Source organism: Theropithecus gelada, chromosome 4, assembly GCF_003255815.1.
Source record: "Theropithecus gelada isolate Dixy chromosome 4, Tgel_1.0, whole genome shotgun sequence".
In the NCBI taxonomy this organism is placed as follows: Eukaryota; Metazoa; Chordata; class Mammalia; order Primates; family Cercopithecidae; genus Theropithecus; species Theropithecus gelada.
This window is the reverse complement of record NC_037671.1, coordinates 105,790,072-105,811,392: the sequence shown is the minus strand read 5'-3', so window position 1 is coordinate 105,811,392 and position 21,321 is coordinate 105,790,072. Positions and strand designations below refer to the sequence as shown.

At 39.5% G+C, this 21,321-nt stretch overlaps 1 protein-coding gene and 1 pseudogene across 1 annotated transcript in view; one reads left to right on the top strand and one right to left on the bottom strand.

Moving 5' to 3' along the window:
• Window positions 1-21,321, top strand: part of RTN4IP1 (reticulon 4 interacting protein 1) — a 55,637-nt gene that overhangs the window by 9,442 nt on the left and 24,874 nt on the right. Inside the window, exons 4-5 of the mRNA XM_025383005.1 lie at window positions 556-680; window positions 16,482-16,530. Of these exons, the coding sequence (XP_025238790.1) occupies window positions 556-680; window positions 16,482-16,530 (174 nt within the window). The remainder of the gene's footprint in view (window positions 1-555; window positions 681-16,481; window positions 16,531-21,321) is intronic.
• Window positions 11,256-11,355, bottom strand: LOC112623931 (annotated as a pseudogene).

Below are 21,321 nucleotides of genomic sequence, written 5' to 3'. Positions count from 1 at the left end.
GGAGCTGCCTGTAGTCCCAGCTACTTGGAAGACTGAGGCAGGAGAATCGCTTAAACCTGGGAGGCGGAGGTTGCAGTGAGCCGAGATTGCACCACTGCACTCCAGCCTGGGCGACAGAGCAAGACTCTGTCTCAAAAAAGTCAACTAACACATATTTTATATGTCATGTATATTATATACTGTATTCTTATAATAAATGAAGCTAGAATATGTTATGTATATTATATACTGTATTACAATAAAGGAAGCTAGAATGTGTTATGTATATTATATACTGTATTCTTACAGTAAAGGAAGCTAGGAAAAATGTTATTAAGAAAATCATAAAGAAAGGTATAGTTACTGTTCATTAAGTGGATCATCATAAGGATTTTCATCCTTGTTGTCTTCATGTTACTAGAAAGAGGAAGAGTAGGAAGAAGAGGGGTTGGACTTGCACAATTCAAACCCCTGTTGTTCAAGGGTCAGCTGGATTCCTGTGAAGGTAAATGTGCTTAATTGTGTGCAGAGGTTTGCAAGTCATTGCTTATTTTTGACTGTTGTCTTCAAATGTAGGTCTCTCACAAACCCAAATCACTCACTCATACTCAAGCTGCCTCTTTGCCATATGTGGCTCTCACAGCCTGGTCTGCCATAAACAAAGTTGGTGGCCTGAATGACAAGAATTGCTCAGGAAAACGGTAAGTGTATCAGTCAGTGGCAGCATCTAAACTTCTTTTCTTTCCTTCTGTGAGTTCCTTGCAGTAGATTTGTTAGAGCTTTGAAATTTAGTATATTACATGAGCAGAGCTGTACTAACATTTGAAAACAATTTCCAAAGCACTCTATTTGTGTCAGTTTGCATTTTCTTAGCTTCATTCTGTAGATTTTCAGCCCAATCAGTTGGAAATTTTTTAACTGAGATGTGTGGATGAAATGGACTTTAGGAGTCTGAACCTTCTAAAATAATGCAAAATTTTACATGTGATTCTTTAGGAAGAAGATCCATATCTTTTTTTTTTATCAAATTCCTAAAAAGGTTAGGAATCATCCCATACAGTTTCTAAAGAATGATGTCAAGGTGAAAATGTTTTTCCCTACCTCTCCCAGGAGTTATTCTCACACTTGCATATTTCTATAAAGAGACTGCAGAACTATTGAATATTCTTAAGTTCTCTCAGTCTCAATGCCTAATATCCATTAGGTGAATTCTGATTTCCCAGTGCCTTGAGCGTGTGCTCATTTGGGTTAGCAGCAACATGGTGACCAGAAATGTCTCAGATGTACTTGAGTTTGTATCTGGATTCTGTTGCTTTCCAGCTGGGTGACCCACTCATTCACTTTTTAATGAGTTTTGTTTTGAAGGTTAAATGAGGTAATGCACATTAAACTGGTGACACAGTTTATGGCACATAGGAGGCACTCAGTAAATGGTGGCTACTATTGTTAGCAAGGAGATTATGGTGTTCTTTGTATTTTAGAAAGTTGCCATCATAGAGAAAAATGATGATTTTGTTTTTTGTTGAGAAAACTACACACTAAGAACCATTTAACAATTGAAGGAAAGAGCTGTAGGTCAAACTATAATAAATAACCTAGTTTTTTTTATTACTAAGGATTGTGCTGGTAACATAACTAAAGTCTGTGTGATTCTGTTCTATCATTACGAAACATTGTACTTTACATTTAATGTGTTGGGTGATAGAGCATTAAATTTAATGAAAGTTTAATAGCTGTGTTTTTGAAAGCTTATGAAAGCTATTCATCTAATGAGGTGCTGCCCTTTATCTTAGAATTCAAGGTAAATATTTATTCTAAAGGTCAATGCTGTTTACTTTTTAAGCTATTGTGGCTTATCTTTCTTGAAGTTGCCATTTTGATCAACACTTTGTTTAAATTAAATTAGTTTTGACCACATAGATTTTTCTAATGGTTTCTCTTAGCTAATAACCTTGCGAAAACCTTATTGAAGATTTTTAGACCTGTATTGTAATTGTAGACTCTCCAACAGCATTGTTTTATTGTTTTGTTTTTTCCCTTAAAAACATTAAGTTTTCTAAGCCTGCGTGACTATATGTGCACTATTGTTAGAGACCTCTCACTTCTTTTACTGGTTCAGGGCTCTCTGGATCTACCTTTAATATACTGTAAAAAACAATTTAGAAGATAAGAAAAAATTAAAAAATTTAGAGGCAAAGATCTGTCTCTTTTCAGAGACATTGGTGTGAGTCCTGAGTTTATTGTTGGCTTTGTGGGTAATTCTTTAGTACTCTGTTATCTTCTGTTTAAGCAACAATGGCCTGGAACTGGGAAGTTGGAGCCCTGGGTCCTATTCTGCCATTAACTAACCAGGTGACCACATGCTATTTATTTATGGCCTCTTTGTGGTTTCCTCTGAGTTTATGAGTATAGGACAGTGTAGGTTTTGAGGAGAGCTTTGAGAAATGGAAAATTTTAGACCTTATTAGGTGATGATATGTTATATTGAGTTGGGTCTGTTCATTGATTGAGCCCCATGTTAACCAATCTAGAATGAAACCCACTGTAAAGAGTCTCAGTAATTCACATCATGAACTTCTGCTGCATTCACATGTTGTGACCTGTAGGACGCATTTGTCCTGAGTGACTCAGCGAGCACAGTGAGACCTCACTGTCTTAGTCCGTTCAGGGTATTATGACAAAATACCATAAACTGGTGGCTTAGAAACAAGAGAAATTTATTTCTTACAGTTGTGGAGGCTGGGAAGCCTGAGCTCAAGGTGACATCAGATTTTGTGTCTGGTGGGGACCGACTTTCTGTTCTTTAACAGTGCTTTCTCGCTTGTCCTCATATTCTGGAAGGGGTGAGGATATCCCTGGGGTCTCTCTTTCTTATAAGAGCATGAATCCCATTCATGAGGGTTCTGCTTGCATGACCTAATCACCCCACCTCCTAATACCATCACTCTGGGGGTTAGGATTTCAACATATGAATTTTGGTGAGACACAAACATTACAAACATTCAGACCATAGCACTTGGTACTTGCTGCTCTCAGAAATTTCGGTTTACTGAAATTACTACACATGGGTTATAATAATGGCCTACCTCTTTTAACTGTTTATTTGTGAGAATCACATGAGAGATGTGAGCATCTTAAAATACTGTAAAAATACTTTTAATGAAGAAATTCTGTAATGAGATTTTATTGTACCTAAAGTCAGAAGTTCCAGTGTCCAAAGTGGATTTTCCATTTGACTATTCATTGTGATCGATGGAGCATATTTTGGCTTCAATATGCTAAGCAATAACTGTTCCTTTTCTGTTAGCTATTGGCATTAAGGCATGCCTTAGTCTGCACAAAGCAGGTCAGTGTTTGTTATCAAAGATGAATAGTCTTTTTTTCCTAATCAGTTAATTAAAGAAAAGCCAAAATTAACAATGACAAAAACACCTATCAGCACCTTGGAAGATTTTATAGGATTTCTTTATAGCAAACAGCTTATTTGAAATTAGGAAAAATCTTTCTAAGGGTTTGATGATGTTTACCTTTTTTCCCCTTTGTTCTGTAGTTACTTTTCTGCAGCAGCTGAGTATCAGTGAACCAAGGAGATAGTTTATTCTTGATGTCGTGTAATACTGTCATTTTGTCCACACACTGATATCATTAGAAAATACCAAGTGAGACCAGGCGCAGTGGCTCACACCTGTAATCGCAGCACTTTGGGAGGCCGAGGTGGGTGGATCACGAGGTCAGGAGATCGAGCCCATCCTGGCCAACATGGTGAAACCCCGTCTCTACTAAAAATACAAAAATTAGCTAGATGTGGTGGCACACACCTGTAGTTCAAACTACTCAGGAGGCTGAGGCAGAATCGTTTGAACCACAGAGTTGGAGGTTGTAGTGAGCTGAGATTGTGCCACTACGGTACTGCAGCCTGTTGACAGAGCAAGACTCCATCTCAAAACAAAAAAAAAGAGAAAAAGAAAATGTCAAGTCAAAATTATTTCCTTTTTATCAGTCCATCTGTAGTTTCTTCATGATTTGTTCAGTAGGAACACATAGATAACTTAGGGCTCTCAAATAAGTAGAAATTTTTTTTAAAAGTTGTTACAACCAGATTTTTTTGAATATGGTAAGATTTGATGGTTTTATTTATTGGTAGTGTCATGGGTACACTTGAATATTTCATGCTCTGCCTGAAATTCATGTCTTGTCGGGAAAGTTGTACTTCACTCTGTTTGACAGAAGTATTAAAAGGTGTTAGGTGTGGTGTTGCATGCCTGTAGTCCCAGCTACTGAGGAGGCTGAGGTAGGAGGATCGCTTGAATCTGGGAGGCGGAGGTTACAGTGAGCCGAGATCGTGCCACTGCACTCCAGCCTGGGCAAGAGTTAGGAATTGAACTATTCCTCCTCCACAAAATAAATTTCACTTTTAAATTGTGTATACTTGCAACTCAATGAAGTGAATTTAGGAATACTTTTTTCTTTTTTTGGTATTAGGCTTTATGGCAGTAAAATTTTGTCATGTAAGTGTAAATTAGGCATCTGATTAATTCTGTTATAGAATTATAGAATTAGGCCCAAACTTGAAAGCATTGGGTTTGCTCCCTACCAACATGCTTATATTAAAATGACAGCCTTCTTCTTTCAAATGCATTCTAAGGCCTTTTCTTCACCCCACCACCACCTGTTTCTTCCCACTCTCCAAGCCCATTACCCTTTTGGACTTTGAGTTTTCATTTGCACCTGACTGGGTTGTATTGTTAGTGGGGTAAGGGGAAGTAGAAAGAAACCCCTGCTGTTTTCTTGCATAAACAAAGTATGGGGTTGAGGAGGCAAGGAGAGTGAGAGTGCAGGCTCTGGGTTGGTCAGTGTGATGGAAATGAATCTTCCTTTGCTTCAGGGTCTATTTTCCAGGGAGTCCTGAGTGGTGGGGGGGCACTTAAAAGAATAGCAGAAACCTCACTCCTGGAAATTTGTGTTTTACACAATAGGTTTCTAAGTGACTGGGTTAACTGTCTTGTGAGGTTTAGAAGTCATTTACTCTTCAGTGGACTGTAATCTAGCTTCTAGCCTTGCGTTTCAATTGCACCTGCCCTCACTGGGGTCGTAGCTAACTTAAGTGACTTAAGTTGCCAAGCCCAAAGACATTTTTCAGTTTTTATTTTAATTTCACCTCTCTGAAGTATCTGGCATTGTTGACCACTTCCTAAATACTTACTTTTTGTATGGTTTCAGGGACATTAAGACTTTTAAGTTTTCTTTTTTTGTTGTTGACCATTTCTTGTCATTTTTAGAAGCCCCCACTTCTTCCTCCAGCCCTTTAAATGTGCTGTTTTCCCAGTGTTCCACTCTATTCTTCCTTTATGTTTGCCAAGGTTATCTCATCTACTCCCAGCTTCTCCTTATAGTTTGGTAACTTGCAGATCTGTATTTCTAACTCTATCCTCTTACTGAATTCCAGTTAGATGTTCTCTTTATATCTCAAACTCAACTTGAGCAAAACAAGACTTACCAACTACCACCCTAACTCTTCCTCTGTAATCCTAATGTCAGTTAATTGTGGTTTACCCTAAGCCAAAACCTGACATTGTTCATAAACCCTGCTCTCTCACCTTCCACAGCACTACTCATTATTGTTCGTGTCAAGTAAAATGTAAGATTGTTGTCAAATTTGGAACAGTAACTTCCAAGTTCCTTTTATATATGAGCTATAAGATTTGTGAACCCAAAATATCTGAGACAGGTCTCAGTCAATTTAGAAAGTTTATTTTGCCAAGGTTAAGGACACACCTGTGACACAGCCTCAGGATGACATGCACCCAAGGTGGTCAGGGTGCAGCTTGCTTTTATATATTTTTGGAAGACAGTACATCCATCAATACACATAAGATTTACATTGGTCTGATCTTGAAGGGTGAGACCTGTTGAAGAGGGGTGGGCTTCCAGGTGATAGGTAGATTTTAAAAATTTCTGATTGGCACTTGGTTGAAAGATTTATTATAAGTAGAATGGAATGTCTGGGTTCAAATAAGGGGTTGTAGAGACCTAGGTTTTATCATGCAGATGAAATCTCTAAGTAGCTGGCTTTAGAGAGAATAGACTGTAAATATTTCCTAGCAGATTGAAGGTCTGTGTTTTTTTTTTTTTTTTTTTTTTTTGAGGCGGAGTCTCGCTCTGTCGCCCAGGCTGGAGTGCAGTGGCCAGATCTCAGCTCACTGCAAGCTCCGCCTCCTGGGTTTACGCCATTCTCCTGCCTCAGCCTCCCGAGTAGCTGGGACTACAAGCGCCCGCCACCTCGCCCGGCTAGTTTTTTGTATTTTTAGTAGAGACGGGGTTTCACCGTGTTAGCCAGGATGGTCTTGATCTCCTGACCTCGTGATCCGCCCGTCTCGGCCTCCCAAAGTGCTGGGATTACAGGCTTGAGCCACCGCGCCCGGCAGGTCTGTGTTGATGTTAATGCTGCAGGGGTATAATGAGGCCTGCAACCTCCTCTCCCATCATGAGCAGAACTAGATTTTCAGGCAATGTCCTTGGCCAAGAAGAAGAGTCCATTCAGATGGCTGGGGCCTTAGAATTTTATTTTTGGTTTACAGATTTCAAGGCATTTCATGTTTTCTTGTGTAGTGAATAAGCCTAAAATACTATTGTATTTTAATGGACAATCGTGATTAACTAGTTTGTTGTTAACCTCTTCCATATAGTGTTGTCTTGTAAATTCTTACATTTTTTTTAATTGGAAGAATTTTCCACAGACTAGCTTCTGGCTTTGTACATTTCAAACCTTGTTTAACTTTCTCCTTCACTACTCACATGACCCTGTGCTGGGCGCAGTGATACACAGCCTTAAGGAAATGTCATGTTGCTTAGGTGAGTTGACTTAGTTAGTGAGAGGTAGGAAGAAATTCCTGGAAGGCATTTCTTAAACTAAGACACCTAGGAATAACTTAACTCTACACAGAAGTGACTACGAACCACATCAGTATTTTCTACTAAACCCCAAACAAGTATATTTCCAATCAACTTCCCTTTAGCCAGATCTAGTATCACCTGACAAGAAAGCAAGACTAATGAGTAAGAGTGAAAAAAGACCAATCTTAACTGATTGTGGTTAGCATATCTTTTACAAATTTTACAAAAACATATGTCTATGTAAATATATTGCTAGGGCTCCTCTCTGCGCCTTGTGTAAGTGAAGGACTTCAGCTTCGTTGGCTCCATGAGTAAATCCTTCTCTGACCACACTACTTCTCTCTGTCTTACGCTCTATTGTCACCCATCATAGCATTTCTTTTCTTTTTTTTTTTTTTGTAAGACTGAGTCTTGTTCTGTCGCCCAGGCTGGAGTGCAGTGGTGTGATCTCGGCTCTCTGCAACCTCTGCCTCTTGGGTTCAGATGATTCTCCTGCCTCAGCCTCCTGAGTAGCTGGGATTACAGGTGCCCACCACCACGCCTGGCTAATTTTTGTATTTTTAGTAGAGATGGGTTTCACCATGTTGGCCAGGCTGGTCTTGAACACCTGGCCTCAGGTGATCCACCTGCCTTGGCCTCCCAAAGTGCTGGGATTACAGGCGTGAGCCACCGCGCCCAGCCTATCACATGCATTTCTTCCCTCTATCTGCTTCTGCAGATGATTGAGGGAACCAGTGATTTGGGATGGTTCCCACTGCCTATCCCATTTGGGGGGATACATTCCCAGTACCCCGGTTGAAATTCTGAATACACTTCAGATAACAAAGCCATTGTTATCCTGTGTATAAAGTTCTTCATCGATTATGGGTTAACTAACCTTCATAAATGGCTTACCCTGGCCACCTTACCAAGATATATAAATAGCTTTGTTTTCTTGGGAAAATGTGTTTAACTTTCTAAACATTTAATTCACACACAAACTCTTCTGTAAATTGGGGAATGTCAGCATGAATTACAGAGTCTTAGAAGAAGAGGACACACAAATCTAGGCTATCTTGGTCTCCTTTGGTTGATTTGTTTTGTAGCTGTATTTTTCCGCTTATTCAGATTAAGTTTTGTAGCATGTTTCATATTTTGTTGTTGTTGTTGTTTTTGTAAGGCAGCTAAGGTGTTGGTGCCTTACCTCATAAGATTACAATACTGAAAACTGTGATTGTAGAGGACTTAGCTGCCCAAATGCCAAATAAAAAGTGACTCAGTCATGGGAAAGAAGCCAACGTTGCTTCAGTGCCTTAATGTATGTTTAGGGAGAATTCAGAGATTAGGCAGAAAGGACAGAGCAAGTTAGATTTTAGGGTTTAAGAATGCCTAAGTAGTATAATACTTATTCATGTTTTCCCCATATTTAAAAAATATCTGTCACTAGTACAATCCCCTCTGACTTCCAAAGAGGCTCTGTGTGTGTACTTAAGAACTAATGGAGGCATGCAATTAAAAACCTTGGCAATTTTGAATAACAGTGCTTTTTTCAAGTAGAGTATTTCTGCGCACTTTATATAAACCAACAAATACAGCACACGTTTCTTCACTATCACAAATAGGCTTCTACTTCAATGAGATTCGAATATATAATGTGGCCATTACAGCAAGCTAGGTAAAAAGTATTCCCACTGTGTAGGACTTAAGCGAAGGGCCACTGGGAGGTCAGCAACAGCAGTAGCTTCCCTTTGCATTGAACGTGCTGTGATGAATACAAGAATATTTAGTTCAGCCACAAGACTTCAGAGCTTAGAAGACCAACCGGCTTATTGTTGGCATGAAAATTTATTTTGCCACCAGGCGCGGTGGCTCACGCCTATAATCCTAGCACTTTGGGAGGCTGAGGCGGGCGGATCACCTGAGGTCAGGAGTTTGAGATCAGCCTGGGCAACATGGTGAAACCCCGTCTCTACTAAATACACACAAAAAAATTAGCCAGGTGTGGTGGTGGGCACCTGTAGTTCCAGCTACTTGGGAGGCTGAGTCAGGAGAATCACTTGAACCTGGGAGGCGGAGGTTGCAGTGAGCCCAGATTGTGCCACTGCACTCCAGCCTGGCTGACAGAACGAGACTCCATCTCAAAAAAAGGAGAATTTATTTTACCTACTGGCCTTTTGGGGACTTTGAATAAAGATATGTTTGAACCTGCACAAAATGCGGAGTCCTCGGGCTTCTTGATAACCTAACAGTGCTGCATTCATTGGGCCTGCTCCTTGCTGCTTTTGGCTTGGGGTCGCCATCAGGTGGCAGCACAAGGAACTGAAGCTGCTATTGCAGAACCACTCCTGCTAAGCCCAGCTGTGAAAACAGTTTTGCTTTCTTATTTGAGGGAATGAAGTTGCTTTGGATCAAGAATTATGGGGAAGAGATGAACTGACAATAATGAGGTCGGAGATGTATTTGGCAGTTGGATCCTGAAGTAGCCATTATATTTAGTATCCAGCATTCACAGAGAGAGAATTAGAAATTATTTTCAAGCTTTTCTTTACTGGAAGAAACTTTAATGCAGTCTTTCAAGTAGCCAGGCGATCCCTTCACTTGAGGTAGTAGCAATTGTTGCTTTGATTGTAGGACATAATGGTGATTGGATGATTTCTTTTTTTCTTTTTTTAGAGACGAGGTCTCACTCTGTCACCCAGGCTAGAGTACAGTGGCACAGTCATAGCTCACTGCAGCCTCAAACTCCTGGGCTCAAGCCATCCTTCCACCTCAGCACCACCATACCTAGATAATTTATTTTTTATTTTTTGTAGAGATGTGATCTCATGATGTTGCCCAGGCTGATCTTCAACTCCCGGGCTCAAACAATCCTCCTGCCTCAGCCTCCCAAAGTGCTGGATTACAGGCGTAAGCCACTGCATCTGGCTATGGATGACTTTGAAAGTCAAGAAACTTTGATCAGGCATCTGCTACATCCAGGGCACTGTGGCCAGTGGAGGGCATAATATGAGGTCTCTGACCTTATGAGCTTGCAGAATAGGTTGGGAAATAGGATGTATGGCACAGATAACAAGTTCCAGGCTATTTTAAGGGTATTGTAGAAGAAAACTGGGACTTGGGCCTTCAAGGGAAGGGAGACCTCAGCAAGTAATTATAGCATTCTAGAGTCTGGAGGAATGGGCCAGTGTGTGTGCAGTGTAGGGGGAAGAATGAGAGGAACAGGGTCTCAGAGGAGGAGAGTTCCATTCAGGAAATAGTGAGAGTTTCCATTCAGGAAAAGTTGGAGAGTGCAGGTAACACACTGTGAGGAACTTAAATGAGAATTTGACTAGCGACACTTCTATAAGAATGGACCAAAGTAAGAGGGTGAAATATTTCATGGGGGAATTAATTTTTGGATGTATTTGTGAAGCACTTTTAATACTTTTTTCCCTCATTCGGAAAGTACTAAAGCTATGTTTAAATTATCAGGGCAAAAGGTACTTTACCTCTGCCCTCTGAAGGTTCTATAACTGAGTCTGCTGAAATAAACTGATAATAGATTAAGAGGAGAAAAGTTATACACATTTATTTATTTCCTTTTAATATTAGTTGATATGTAATAATCATACACATTTATGGGTGTAGTGTGATATTTCAGTACATGGATACCATGTGTAGTGATCAAATCAGAAGAATCAGCATATCCTTCAAGTCAAACATTGATTATTTCTTTGTGTTGGGAACATTAAAAATCCTCTTTTTGAGTTTTTTGAAAGTATACAATAAATTATTATTAATTATATTCACCCTGTAGTGCTGTAGAGTACTAGAACTTATTCTTCCTCTCTAGCTGTAATTTTGTATTTATTGACAGACCTCACCCTGTTCTTCCCTCCCTGCTACCCTTCTCAGCGACTGATACACCACAGTTCTACTCTGCTTCTGTTACCTCAAGCTTGTCTAGTTCCCCCTTGAGTGAAAACGTGGCATTTATGTTCTTATACCTGACTTATTTCACTTAACATAATGTCCTCCAGGCTCATCCCTGTTGCCACGAATGACAGAATTTCATTCTTTCTTTTTTATGGCTGAATAGTATTATTACATTGTGTATATGTACCACATTTTCTTTATCTGTTTATCTGTTAATGAACATTTAAGTTGATTCCATATCTTGGCTATTGCAAACAGTGTTGTATTAAACATGGGAATGCAGATATCTCTTTGATATTACTGATTCTCCTTCCTCTGGATAAATACTCAGTGGTAGGATTGCTGGATCTTAGGGTAATTTTACTTTTAGAGAAAGCTTCATACCGTTTTCCATACTGGCTATACTAACTTACATTCCCACCAAAGATGTATTTAAGAGTCCCCTTTTCTCTGCATCTTTTCCGATATTTATTTATTTTTTGTCTTTTTTCTATATGAAACACTTCACAAATTTGCATGTCATTCTTGCTCAGGGACCATGCTTGTCTTTGTGTCATTCCAATTTTAGTATATGTGCTGCCTAAGCAAGCCCTGTTTTTTGTCTTTTTGGTAGTAGCCATTCTAACTAGGGTGAGAGATCTCATTGTGGTTTTAATTTGCATTTCCCTGATTATTAGTGATGTACACCATTTTTTTTCCCCTATGCTTGATCATTTTTCTCTTTTTGATAAATGTTTGTTCAGATCCTTTGCACGTTTTTAATTGGACTACTAGTTTTTTGTTGTTGTTGAGTTTTTTGAGTTCCTTATATATTCTGGGTAGTAGTCCCTTGTTGGTTGTAGAGTTTGAATATACTTTCTCCCATTCTACAGGTTGTCTCTTCATTGGTTATTTCATTTGCTGTACAGAGCTTTTTAATTAGATATAGTCCTATTAATGTTTTTGCTGCCTGTGCTTTTGAAGTCTTACCTATATCATTGTTGCCTGTATTCCTATATGCTTTCTTCTAATAGTTTTGTTTTAGGTCTTATGTTTAAGTCTTTAATTCATTTTGAGTGGGTTTTTATATATGGTGAGAGATGGGCATCTAGTTTCCATTTTTCTGCATATGGATATCCAATTTTCCCAGCACCATTTATTGAAGAAATTGTCATCCCCCCAACATAAGTTCTTGTTACCTTTGTCGTAAATCAGCTGGCTATAAATAGGTGGATTTATTTCTGGGTTCTTTTTTTTTTTTTTTTTTTTTGAGACGGAGTCTGGCTCTGTCGCCCAGGCTGGAGTGCTGTGGCCGGATCTCAGCTCACTGCAAGCTCCGCCTCCCGGGTTTATGCCGTTCTCCTGCCTCAGCCTCCGGAGTAGCTGGGACTACAGGAGCCCACCACCTCGCCCGGCTAGTTTTTTGTATTTTTTAGTAGAGACGGGGTTTCACCGTGTTAGCCAGGATGGTCTCGATCTCCCGACCTCATGATCCGCCCGTCTCGGCCTCCCAAAGTGCTGGGATTACAAGCTTGAGCCACCGCGCCCGGCCTATTTCTGGGTTCTTTATTCTGTTCCATTGGTCTATGTGTCTGTTTTTATACCAGTACCATGTTGTTTTGGTTACTGTAGCTTTGTGGTATAGTTTGAAGTCAGGTAAGGTGATGCCTCCTGCTTTTTTATTTTTGCACATATTCTTTTGGTTATTCAGGGTCTTTTGTGGTTCCATGCAAATTTTAGGATTTAAAAAAATTTCTGTGAAGAATGTCATTGATATTTTGATAAGGCTTGAATAAAGTCTGTAGATTGCTTTGGGTGGTTTGGTCATTTTAGCAACATTTATTTTTCCAATCCATGAGCATAGGATGTCCATTTTTTTGTGTTCTCTTCTATTTATTTAATTTATATGTATTTTTTTGAGATAGGCTGGTCTTGAACTCCTGAGCTCAAGCGGTCCTCTCCTGCTTGGCCTCCCAAAGTGCTGGGATTAGAGGTGTGAGCCACCGTGCCCAGCCCTTTTTGATTTCTTTTATCAGTGTTTCTAGTTTTCATTATATAAATCTTCCACCTCCTTGGTTAAATTTATTCCTAAGTGGTTTTTTGGTAGTTATTGTAAATGAAATTGATTTCTTTTACAGCTAGTTCATTGTTGGTATGTAGCAATGCTACTAATTTTTAAATTTTTATTTATATTTATTTATTTAAAAAAATTTCTTTTTGGAGACAGAGTTTTGTTCTGTCACCCAGGCTGGAGGGCAGTGCATGATCTTCGCTCACTGCAACCTCCGCCTTCCTGGGCTCAAGTGATCCTTCCACCTCAGCCTCCCAAATAGCTAGGACTACAGGCATGTGCCACCATGCCCAGCTAATTTTTGTATTTAGTAGAGATGGGTTTTGCTTTGTTGGCCAGGCTGGTCTTGAACTCCTGGACTCAAGCGATCTGTCTGCCTCAGCCTCCCAAAGTGTTGGGATTACAGGCGTGAGCCACTGCCCCGGGCTGCTACTGATTTTTGTATGTTGATTTTGTATTGTGTTACTTTAATGAATCTGTTTATCAATTCTAAGAGGTTTTTGGTAGAGTCTTGTTTTTTCTATATGTAAGATCATGTCATCTGCAAAGAGGGACAATTTGACATCCTCTTTTCCAATTTGGATGCCTTTTGTTTCTTTCTCTTCCCTGATTGCTCTGGCTAGTACTTCCAGTACTTTTTCCTGTAGATGTATCTATTGTGTTGTTTGAGTAGAGTGCTTTGGCTTTGTTCCTGGGTGAGCACAGTAGTGTAGTCTCTGTATGATTTCCTTTTTTTCTTTCTTTTTTTTTTTTTTTTTTTTTTTTGAGACAGAGTCTGGCTCTGTCGCCCAGGCTGGAGTGCAGTGGTGCAATCTCAGCTCACTGCAACCTCTGCCTCCCAGGTTCACACCATCCTCCTGCCTCAGCCTCCCGAGTAGCTGGGACTACAGGCACCTGCCACCACTCCTGGCTAATTTTTTTTTGTATTTTTTTAGTAGAGACGGGATTTCACCGTGTTAGCCAGGATGGTTAGCCAGGATGGTCTCGATCTCCTGACCTCGTGATCTGCCCGCCTCGGCCTCCCAAAGTGTTGGGATTACAGGCATGAGCCACCGCACCCAGCGTCTTTGTATGATTTCTTTGGCTGTGATCACTATCAGTGGTGTCTGAATTTCTCAGTGGCTTACGCTGTAGTTTGTGGAGGCTGTTAGACAATTTTTTTTTTTTTTTTTTTTTTTTTTTTAGACAGGATCTCACTCTGTCACCAGGCTGGAGTGCAATGGTGCTATCTCAGCTCACTGCAACCTCCACCTTCTGGGTTCAAGTGATTCTCCTACCTCCGCCTTCTGGGACTACAGGTGTGCGCCACCAAGCCCAGCTAATTTTTGTATTTTAATAGAGACGGGGTTTCACCATGTTGGCCAGAATGGTCTCGATTTCTTGACATCATGATCTGCCTGCCTCAGCCTCCCAATGTGCTGGGATTACAGGCGTGAGCCACCACGCTTGGCCTCTTGGGCCCTTTTATTGGACATAGGAATGCTGGGCAGTCTGGTCCTCAGGTCACTAGGTGACACATGCAGCTACATAGCATTCCTGCTGCTGGTGTGGATGGCAGGCTTTGGGTGGACTAGTCCTCAGGACTCTGGTCAGTGTACATGAGGGCCAGCCGTGGTGGTTGTGGGCCCTGGGGGAACTGGTCCTCTCTGCACTGCATGCGTGGCTGTGTGGCAGCTTTACTATTGAGGGGCGGGGTCACTGTCAGTGTTGGTGGCAGCAGACCTGGGCAGGTAATAATGTGTAGGTGCACGGAAATCACACAAGTTATGAACCTCAAAGAAGGGCCAAATTGGTGATGCCTAAATACCCTCTTCATAGGGTGGAGGGAAGGGGAGTATGTAGACATTTTTAGAGGAAGAGTAAATTATTTTGAGAGGAGATGAATGGGCCCAAAGAACAGACAGTAGCCTAGGACAAAATTCATCTGGGCTGTGGGTGTGGCACCTAGTCTTCTTTCATGTGAGTTAATCTTCTGTGTTTGGTGAGATTATAGGGAGGGGGCCCAAGAAAATAGCATTCCTTCTGAGGGAACTTCAGAAAAATCCTCCCTTTGCACTTCAGGAGAGACAAAGGGATGAAAGACCATGGCCGGGATGGTGAGAGATCAGAGAGAGCTTCGTTCTGAGGTTGCTTCTTTACTTCAAAATCCTCAGCATGTCAAAGTGACATACTCGGGGGTATTGCTTTCTGAGCCCCAACAGGATCTTTACAATTTCTTCTAGTCTTTATAATTTTGGAAATTATAAACCCTTCTAGAAGGAATACAATTTGCAAGGAGACTTGTCTTAATTACATTTAATGGTTTTAATTTCAAAGGGAACAACTGGCTCAGAAATTTTAGTAGTAACTTTTAAGCTATAAATAAGGGTGACAAACAGCCTTCTGTGATTTGGGCAAGATAGAAAAAAAAAATTAAATGAAACTAGGGTTAAGGTTATAGATAGAGTGCATGTTCCAAGACTTGGTGTACTTGCTAGAGATAGGTGGCAGAATTCCTGCACTTTCCAGCAGCCAAGGCAGTAGGGACCCACACTAGCAGTTGCTCAATTTATGGTGACGTTAAATAGGACACATACTACCACCACTTAGTGTTCAGAAAAATGTTTTTTTGTAAGCTGTCATAAAAAGAATTCTCATGAATTCTGTCAACAATATCCCCTTAGCTAATACAGTATCAGATATCAAACAATCACTTTTTATAATGTTCCTCAACCTTGATCAGTAGCATGACACCGAAGTACAGTGCCAACAATTTTCTGGGACTTGAAACCATCCAGTCCAAGTAGGCAATTCTCTGAAGCTCTAGGTTAATTTAAGAATAAAATGTAAGAGCGTGGAAAGCAGTTTTTTGACCGGTGATTCTCTTTTGGATTGCACACTTCTTTGGGAAATGGATGATAGGTCTAGATTCCCTTCCTTGTCAATAAGCATATGCATAATCACACAAATTTTACGTGTTATTTTAGGAAATTCACAATTTCAGAGAGTTCATCATCCCTTACCCTACCCCTCACCCCTTCACCCTTGTCCCGCCACATCCCTCCTGCCCTGACTGATCCAGGCTTAGCACCTTGGTCTTCAGGGCTGTCGTGAGTTACCATGGTAAGAACATGTGGTATGAGGATGGTTGTGCTGGCTGGACACATTCCTCTGCTTTAACAGGAAGCCATATCGAGGATGGGAATTGATTTTCATTTATGAAAGTTGATGAACTTGACATGTCTGAACAAAAGATGTTTATTTCACTTTGGTGAGAATGTAGTCAGGAATGTGATTTTTCTTAGAGAACAGCTAAGCATAACAAACTAAAAAGGGCCCCAGATCTCCCTCTCATAGAGGAAGCTCTAATAATTTTAGCCTGGAAAAATTACAAGCAGATGTTACAAAGGACCATCTGAGCTATCTTAAGCCAACAAATTATTGGTATTTTCGGTATTTGATATTCTTGGTACAGAGCTCATAGAATGTCTAATTTTAAGCAACTACAGTTTCTTGGTGAACCTAAAATAAAAATCCTTGTGTAGTATATCTCGGGAAGTGTAATAACTTTATTTTCTTTTAGAATTATTTATCATTTTATCATCAACCAGTTATATGTTGAAAACATTTATCCAGTTATATCTGCTTTAGATTCTCATTAACTGTGGTTTCCTTTGCATTGCAGTGTTCTAATCTTAGGCGCTTCAGGCGGAGTTGGTACTTTTGCTATACAGGTAAAACCATTTTTTAATCTTGTGAATAGGAGGATTTTGTTTGCATGAATTTATAAATTAAGATAAATTATTTCTCCTTAAAAGCTGAGAAGAAGGTAGATCTGGTAAATGCACTGTAATTTCAGCTTGTTCTGTAAGAGGAAAATATTCTCTTTTTTATTTAAAAAAGTATTTTTTAGGGATGGAGTCTTGCTATGTCATCCAGGCTGGAGTGCAGTGGCACAATCATAGCTCACTGTAAGGAAAATATTCTAATGTAGAAGGAAGCATTAAGCTTTCTAGTAGTTTAATATGAGTGGGTGTGTGGATGTCCTTGATGACAGATGTAGGAAAGCTTTTAAGAAGGAAGACCATGGGCAGTGCCATGGGTAGATGGAAGTTAGCAATTTAGTAGGAAACAGCCAATGTCAAAAACTAATACTAGTTTCCAATCAAAATTGTTGCAGGCTAAAAAGCCTGCAAAATGTAGAAATCGGTAAGCTGATTCTAAAATGTATGTAGAAATATAGTCACCAAAACGTTAAGATGGCAATACTCCCCCAAAGTGATTTATAGATTCAGTGCAATCCCTATCAAAATGCCAACTGCTTTTTGCTTTTCATAAATGGACAAGTGGATCCTAAAAGGCATATGGAATCACAGGGGACCCCAAACAGCCAAACAATCTTGAAAAAGAATAAAGTTGGAGGACTCACACTTGCTGATTTCAAACTTACTACAGAGCTACCGTAATCAAAACATAAGGGTGGACTTATAGATCAATGGAATAGAATTGAGCATCCAGAAATAAACCCGTACCTTTGTGGTCAATTGATTCTGACAAGAATGGCAAGACCATTAAATGGGAGAAAGAATAGTTCTTCCAGCAAATACTGCTGGAACAACTAGATATCCACATGTAAAAGAATGAAGTTGAGCCCCTACCTCACATTGTATTAAAAAAAAAAAAAAACCCTCAAGATCAGGCATGGTGGTTCACACCTGTTATCCCTACACTTTGGGAGGCCAAGGTGGGTGGATCACTTGAGGTCAGGAGTTCAAGAACAGCCTGGACAACATGGTGAAACCCTGTCTCTACTAAAAATACAAAAATTAGTTGGACATGGTGGCGTGTGCCTGTAATTCCAGTTACTCAGGAGGCTGAGGCAGGAGAATTGCTTGAACCCAGGAGACGGAGGTTTCAGTGAGCCTAGATCATGCACTCCAGCCTGGGTGATGAGTGAAACTCTGTCTCAAAAAACAAAAACAAACAAAAAACCTCAAAATGGATCAAAGATCTAAACATAAGAACTAAAACCATAAAACTCTTAGAAGAGTAGGCAGGGAAAGGGAAAAAAGTCTTAGAAGGAAACATAAGAGAAAACCTTCATGATTATAGATTTGGCAACAGAGTTTTAGATAGGACACCCAAAGCACAAGCAACTAAAGAAAAAAGTAAATTGTACTTCATCAAAATTTAAAAACTTTATTTATTTATTTTTTATCTTTTTTTTTGAGATGGAGTCTCGCTCTGTCGCCCAGGCTGGAGTGCAGCGGCCGGATCTCAGCTTGCTGCAAGCTCCACCTCCCGGGTTTACGCCATTCTCCTGCCTCAGCCTCCTGAGTAGCTGGGACTACAGGTGCCCGCCACCACGCCCGGCTAATTTTTTTTTTTTTGTATTTTCAGTAGAGACAGGGTTTCACCATGTTAGTCAGGATGGTCTCGATCTCCTGACCTTATGATCCGCCCGTCTCGGCCTCCCAAAGTGCTGGGATTACAGGCTTGAGCCACCGCGCCCAGCCAAAATTAAAAAACTTTTATACGCCAAAGGGCACTATCAAGAAAGTGAAAAGACAACCCACAGAATGGAAGAAAATATTTACATATCATTTATCTGATAAGAGTCTAGTATCCAGAATATATAAATAACTCTTATAACTCAACAAGAAAAAGACAGCACAATTTTTAATTAGTGAAGAACTTGAATTGACATTTCTCCAAAGAATACATACAAGTGGCCAGTAAGTCCGTGTAAGGATGGTCAATATATTTATTCATTAGGGAAATGCAAATCCAAACCACAGTGAGATACTGTGTCTTATAATAAAAAGCAAACACAGAAAATAAAAAATATTAGCAAAGATGTAAATAAATTAGAACACTCATTCATTGCTGGTGGGAAGTTAAAATGGTGCAGACATTGTGGGAGAGTTTGTTGGGTCCTCAAAATGTTAAACATAGAATTACCATGTGACCCAGCAATTCCATCCTTAGGTATATACCCAAGAGAAATGGAAGCATACATTTAAGCCTAATCTTATTTATGAATATTCATAGCAGTATTATTCATAATAGTGGGAAAAAAGTGGAAATAACTCTAATGTCTATCAGTCGATGAATGGATAAACAAAACGTGGTATAGACATACAATGGAATATTATTCAGCCATAAAAAAGAATAAAATATTGATGCCTGATACAACATGGATGAATCTTCCAAACATGGTTAAGTGAGAAAAATCCAGAAACAAAAGGTCCTACATATTGTATGAGTCCATTTATATCATGTCTAGAATAGGCAAATCCACAGAGACAGAAAGCAGATTAGTGGTTGTCAGGGGCTGGGGGTGGATGGAGAAGGGAGTGGGGAACGACTACTTAATAAGCATGAGGCTTATTCTTGGGGCGATTAAAATATTCTGGAATTAGTGGTGATGGTTGCACAACATTGTGAGTGTACTAGAGACTACAGTATACTTTAAATACTTTAAAATTGTGAAAATGGTGATGTATATGAATTTTACCTCAAATAAAACAAACCAAAAGTTCCCCAAGCCTCCAGGAACATGATGGGGCCCAGTGGCTGCTCCTATTGTGGTCAGATGTGTAACTGACTGGCTCCTAGAAGAGGGAGCTTGATTAAGCCTCTCTCAGGATGAGGGGAGAGAGCCTTTTCCCCAATAGGGGGCAGCGAGTAGCCTCAGAGGCTCTGCCACATTACTTTCCAGGAGAGAGGTTTGGGTGTTATAGACCATCCCAGACCCAGCTTAGACTTTTTGAGAACCCAGATGGTGCTGGGGGCTTCCTGTCTGTTTGTTGACTGAACTGGGTGAAGGAGACGAGGATTCCTGGGATGCACACTTTAACTTCTTTTAATTCATCATTTGATAACCAGGATCCAATCCAGAGGCTCAGTAAATGAGTTGAATGCATAAGTAAATAGAAGAAAGGAAAAAGAGGGAGAGAGGCAAAAAGCAAAGAGAAATATCATACACGGTTAGAGTATAAATTGATACAGCCACTTAACCATTTGGCATCTATTAAATGTGAATATAAATTGTAAAATTTCTTAAAAACAAAAAAAGGACCACACAAGAATTCCTATTTTAGGATTATAACCTATAGATAGATATACAAGCATGTTTACCAAAAGATATGTACCAGAATTTCAGAGCAGGGCTATTCCTATTAAAATTCCCCAACTAGAAAAACCCAAATGTCCATCAACAGTAAAATGAGTAAGTAAATTGTGGTATATTCTTACACTGGCATATTATACAGTCATGAAAAAACTATAATCGCACACAGTGAAGTGGATGAATATCACAACTGAATGTTGAGTAAAAGAAATCAGATGCAAGAGTACATCCTATATGGTTCCATTTAATGACATTCAAGAACAGGTGAAACTAAGCAATAGTGTTTAAGGGGGGTGTCTACTTAGTAAAACTTCTAAAAAAAAACTTCTAAAAAAAAAAAAAGCAAAAAGGGTTATTGTAGTTAGTAGTTACTTTTTTAAGGGAGTTGAAGTTTTAATTGGGAGGCTTCGGGCACAGGTGGTATTCTAGTTCTTAATTTTGAATAATGGTTATAATAATATTTGCTTTGTAATAATATGTAAAGCTATATATGTGTATTCCGTATGCTTTTATGTGTGTTATATTTCACAACAAAAAATTTTAATAAAATTAAAAAGTAATAGAAAAGCATCAAGGTTAAATCCCATACAAAGCTATTATAAGGAAAGGGAAAATAAGGTATAGAATAACATACCCTATAATGAAAGCACATCAGAATACATGCCTACAAAACAGCCTGAAATGTCACCTACTTTTTCAAAGCAAGTTAAAAGATATTAAAAAATATAATATAAAATGTGAAAAAACAAAATAAATCAGAATTGGAAAAACTCAGGAAAAAAGTAAAACTGAATGAAAAAATCATTTAGTAATAGAAGACTAAACTAAGAGGAACTCAATAGCAAGTAAACACAACACAATGCTTCCTTAATAGAAACAAAATGCAGAAAAAAATTTAAATTACAAAAGAAACAAAAAGATAGGCTGGGCACAGTGGCTCACCCTGTAATCTCAGCACTTTGGGAGGCCAAGGAGGGCAGATTGCTTGAGCTCAGCAATTCAGGACCAGCCTGGGCAACATGGCAAAACCTCGTCTCTAATAAAAATACAAAAACTAGCTGGGCATGGTGGCTCATACCTGTAATCCCAGCTATGGAGAGGCTGAGGTGTGAGGATCACTTGAGCCCAGGAGGTCGAGGCTGCAGTAAGCTGTGATCATGCCACTGCACTTCAGCCTGGACAGAGAGAGACCTATCTCAAAAAAAAAAAAAAAAAGATAAAAACAGATTCAAGAGAAAGTACCAAATATTGATGACAGGCAAAGGAAATTGATATATGGATAGTAGGAGTCCTCGAAGGGGAAAACCAAAGCAAGGGAACTGAACCCATACTAAAATAATAATTAAAGAAACAAAGAAACTTTCCTAGCGTCCTGAAATTAAATGATTTGAAA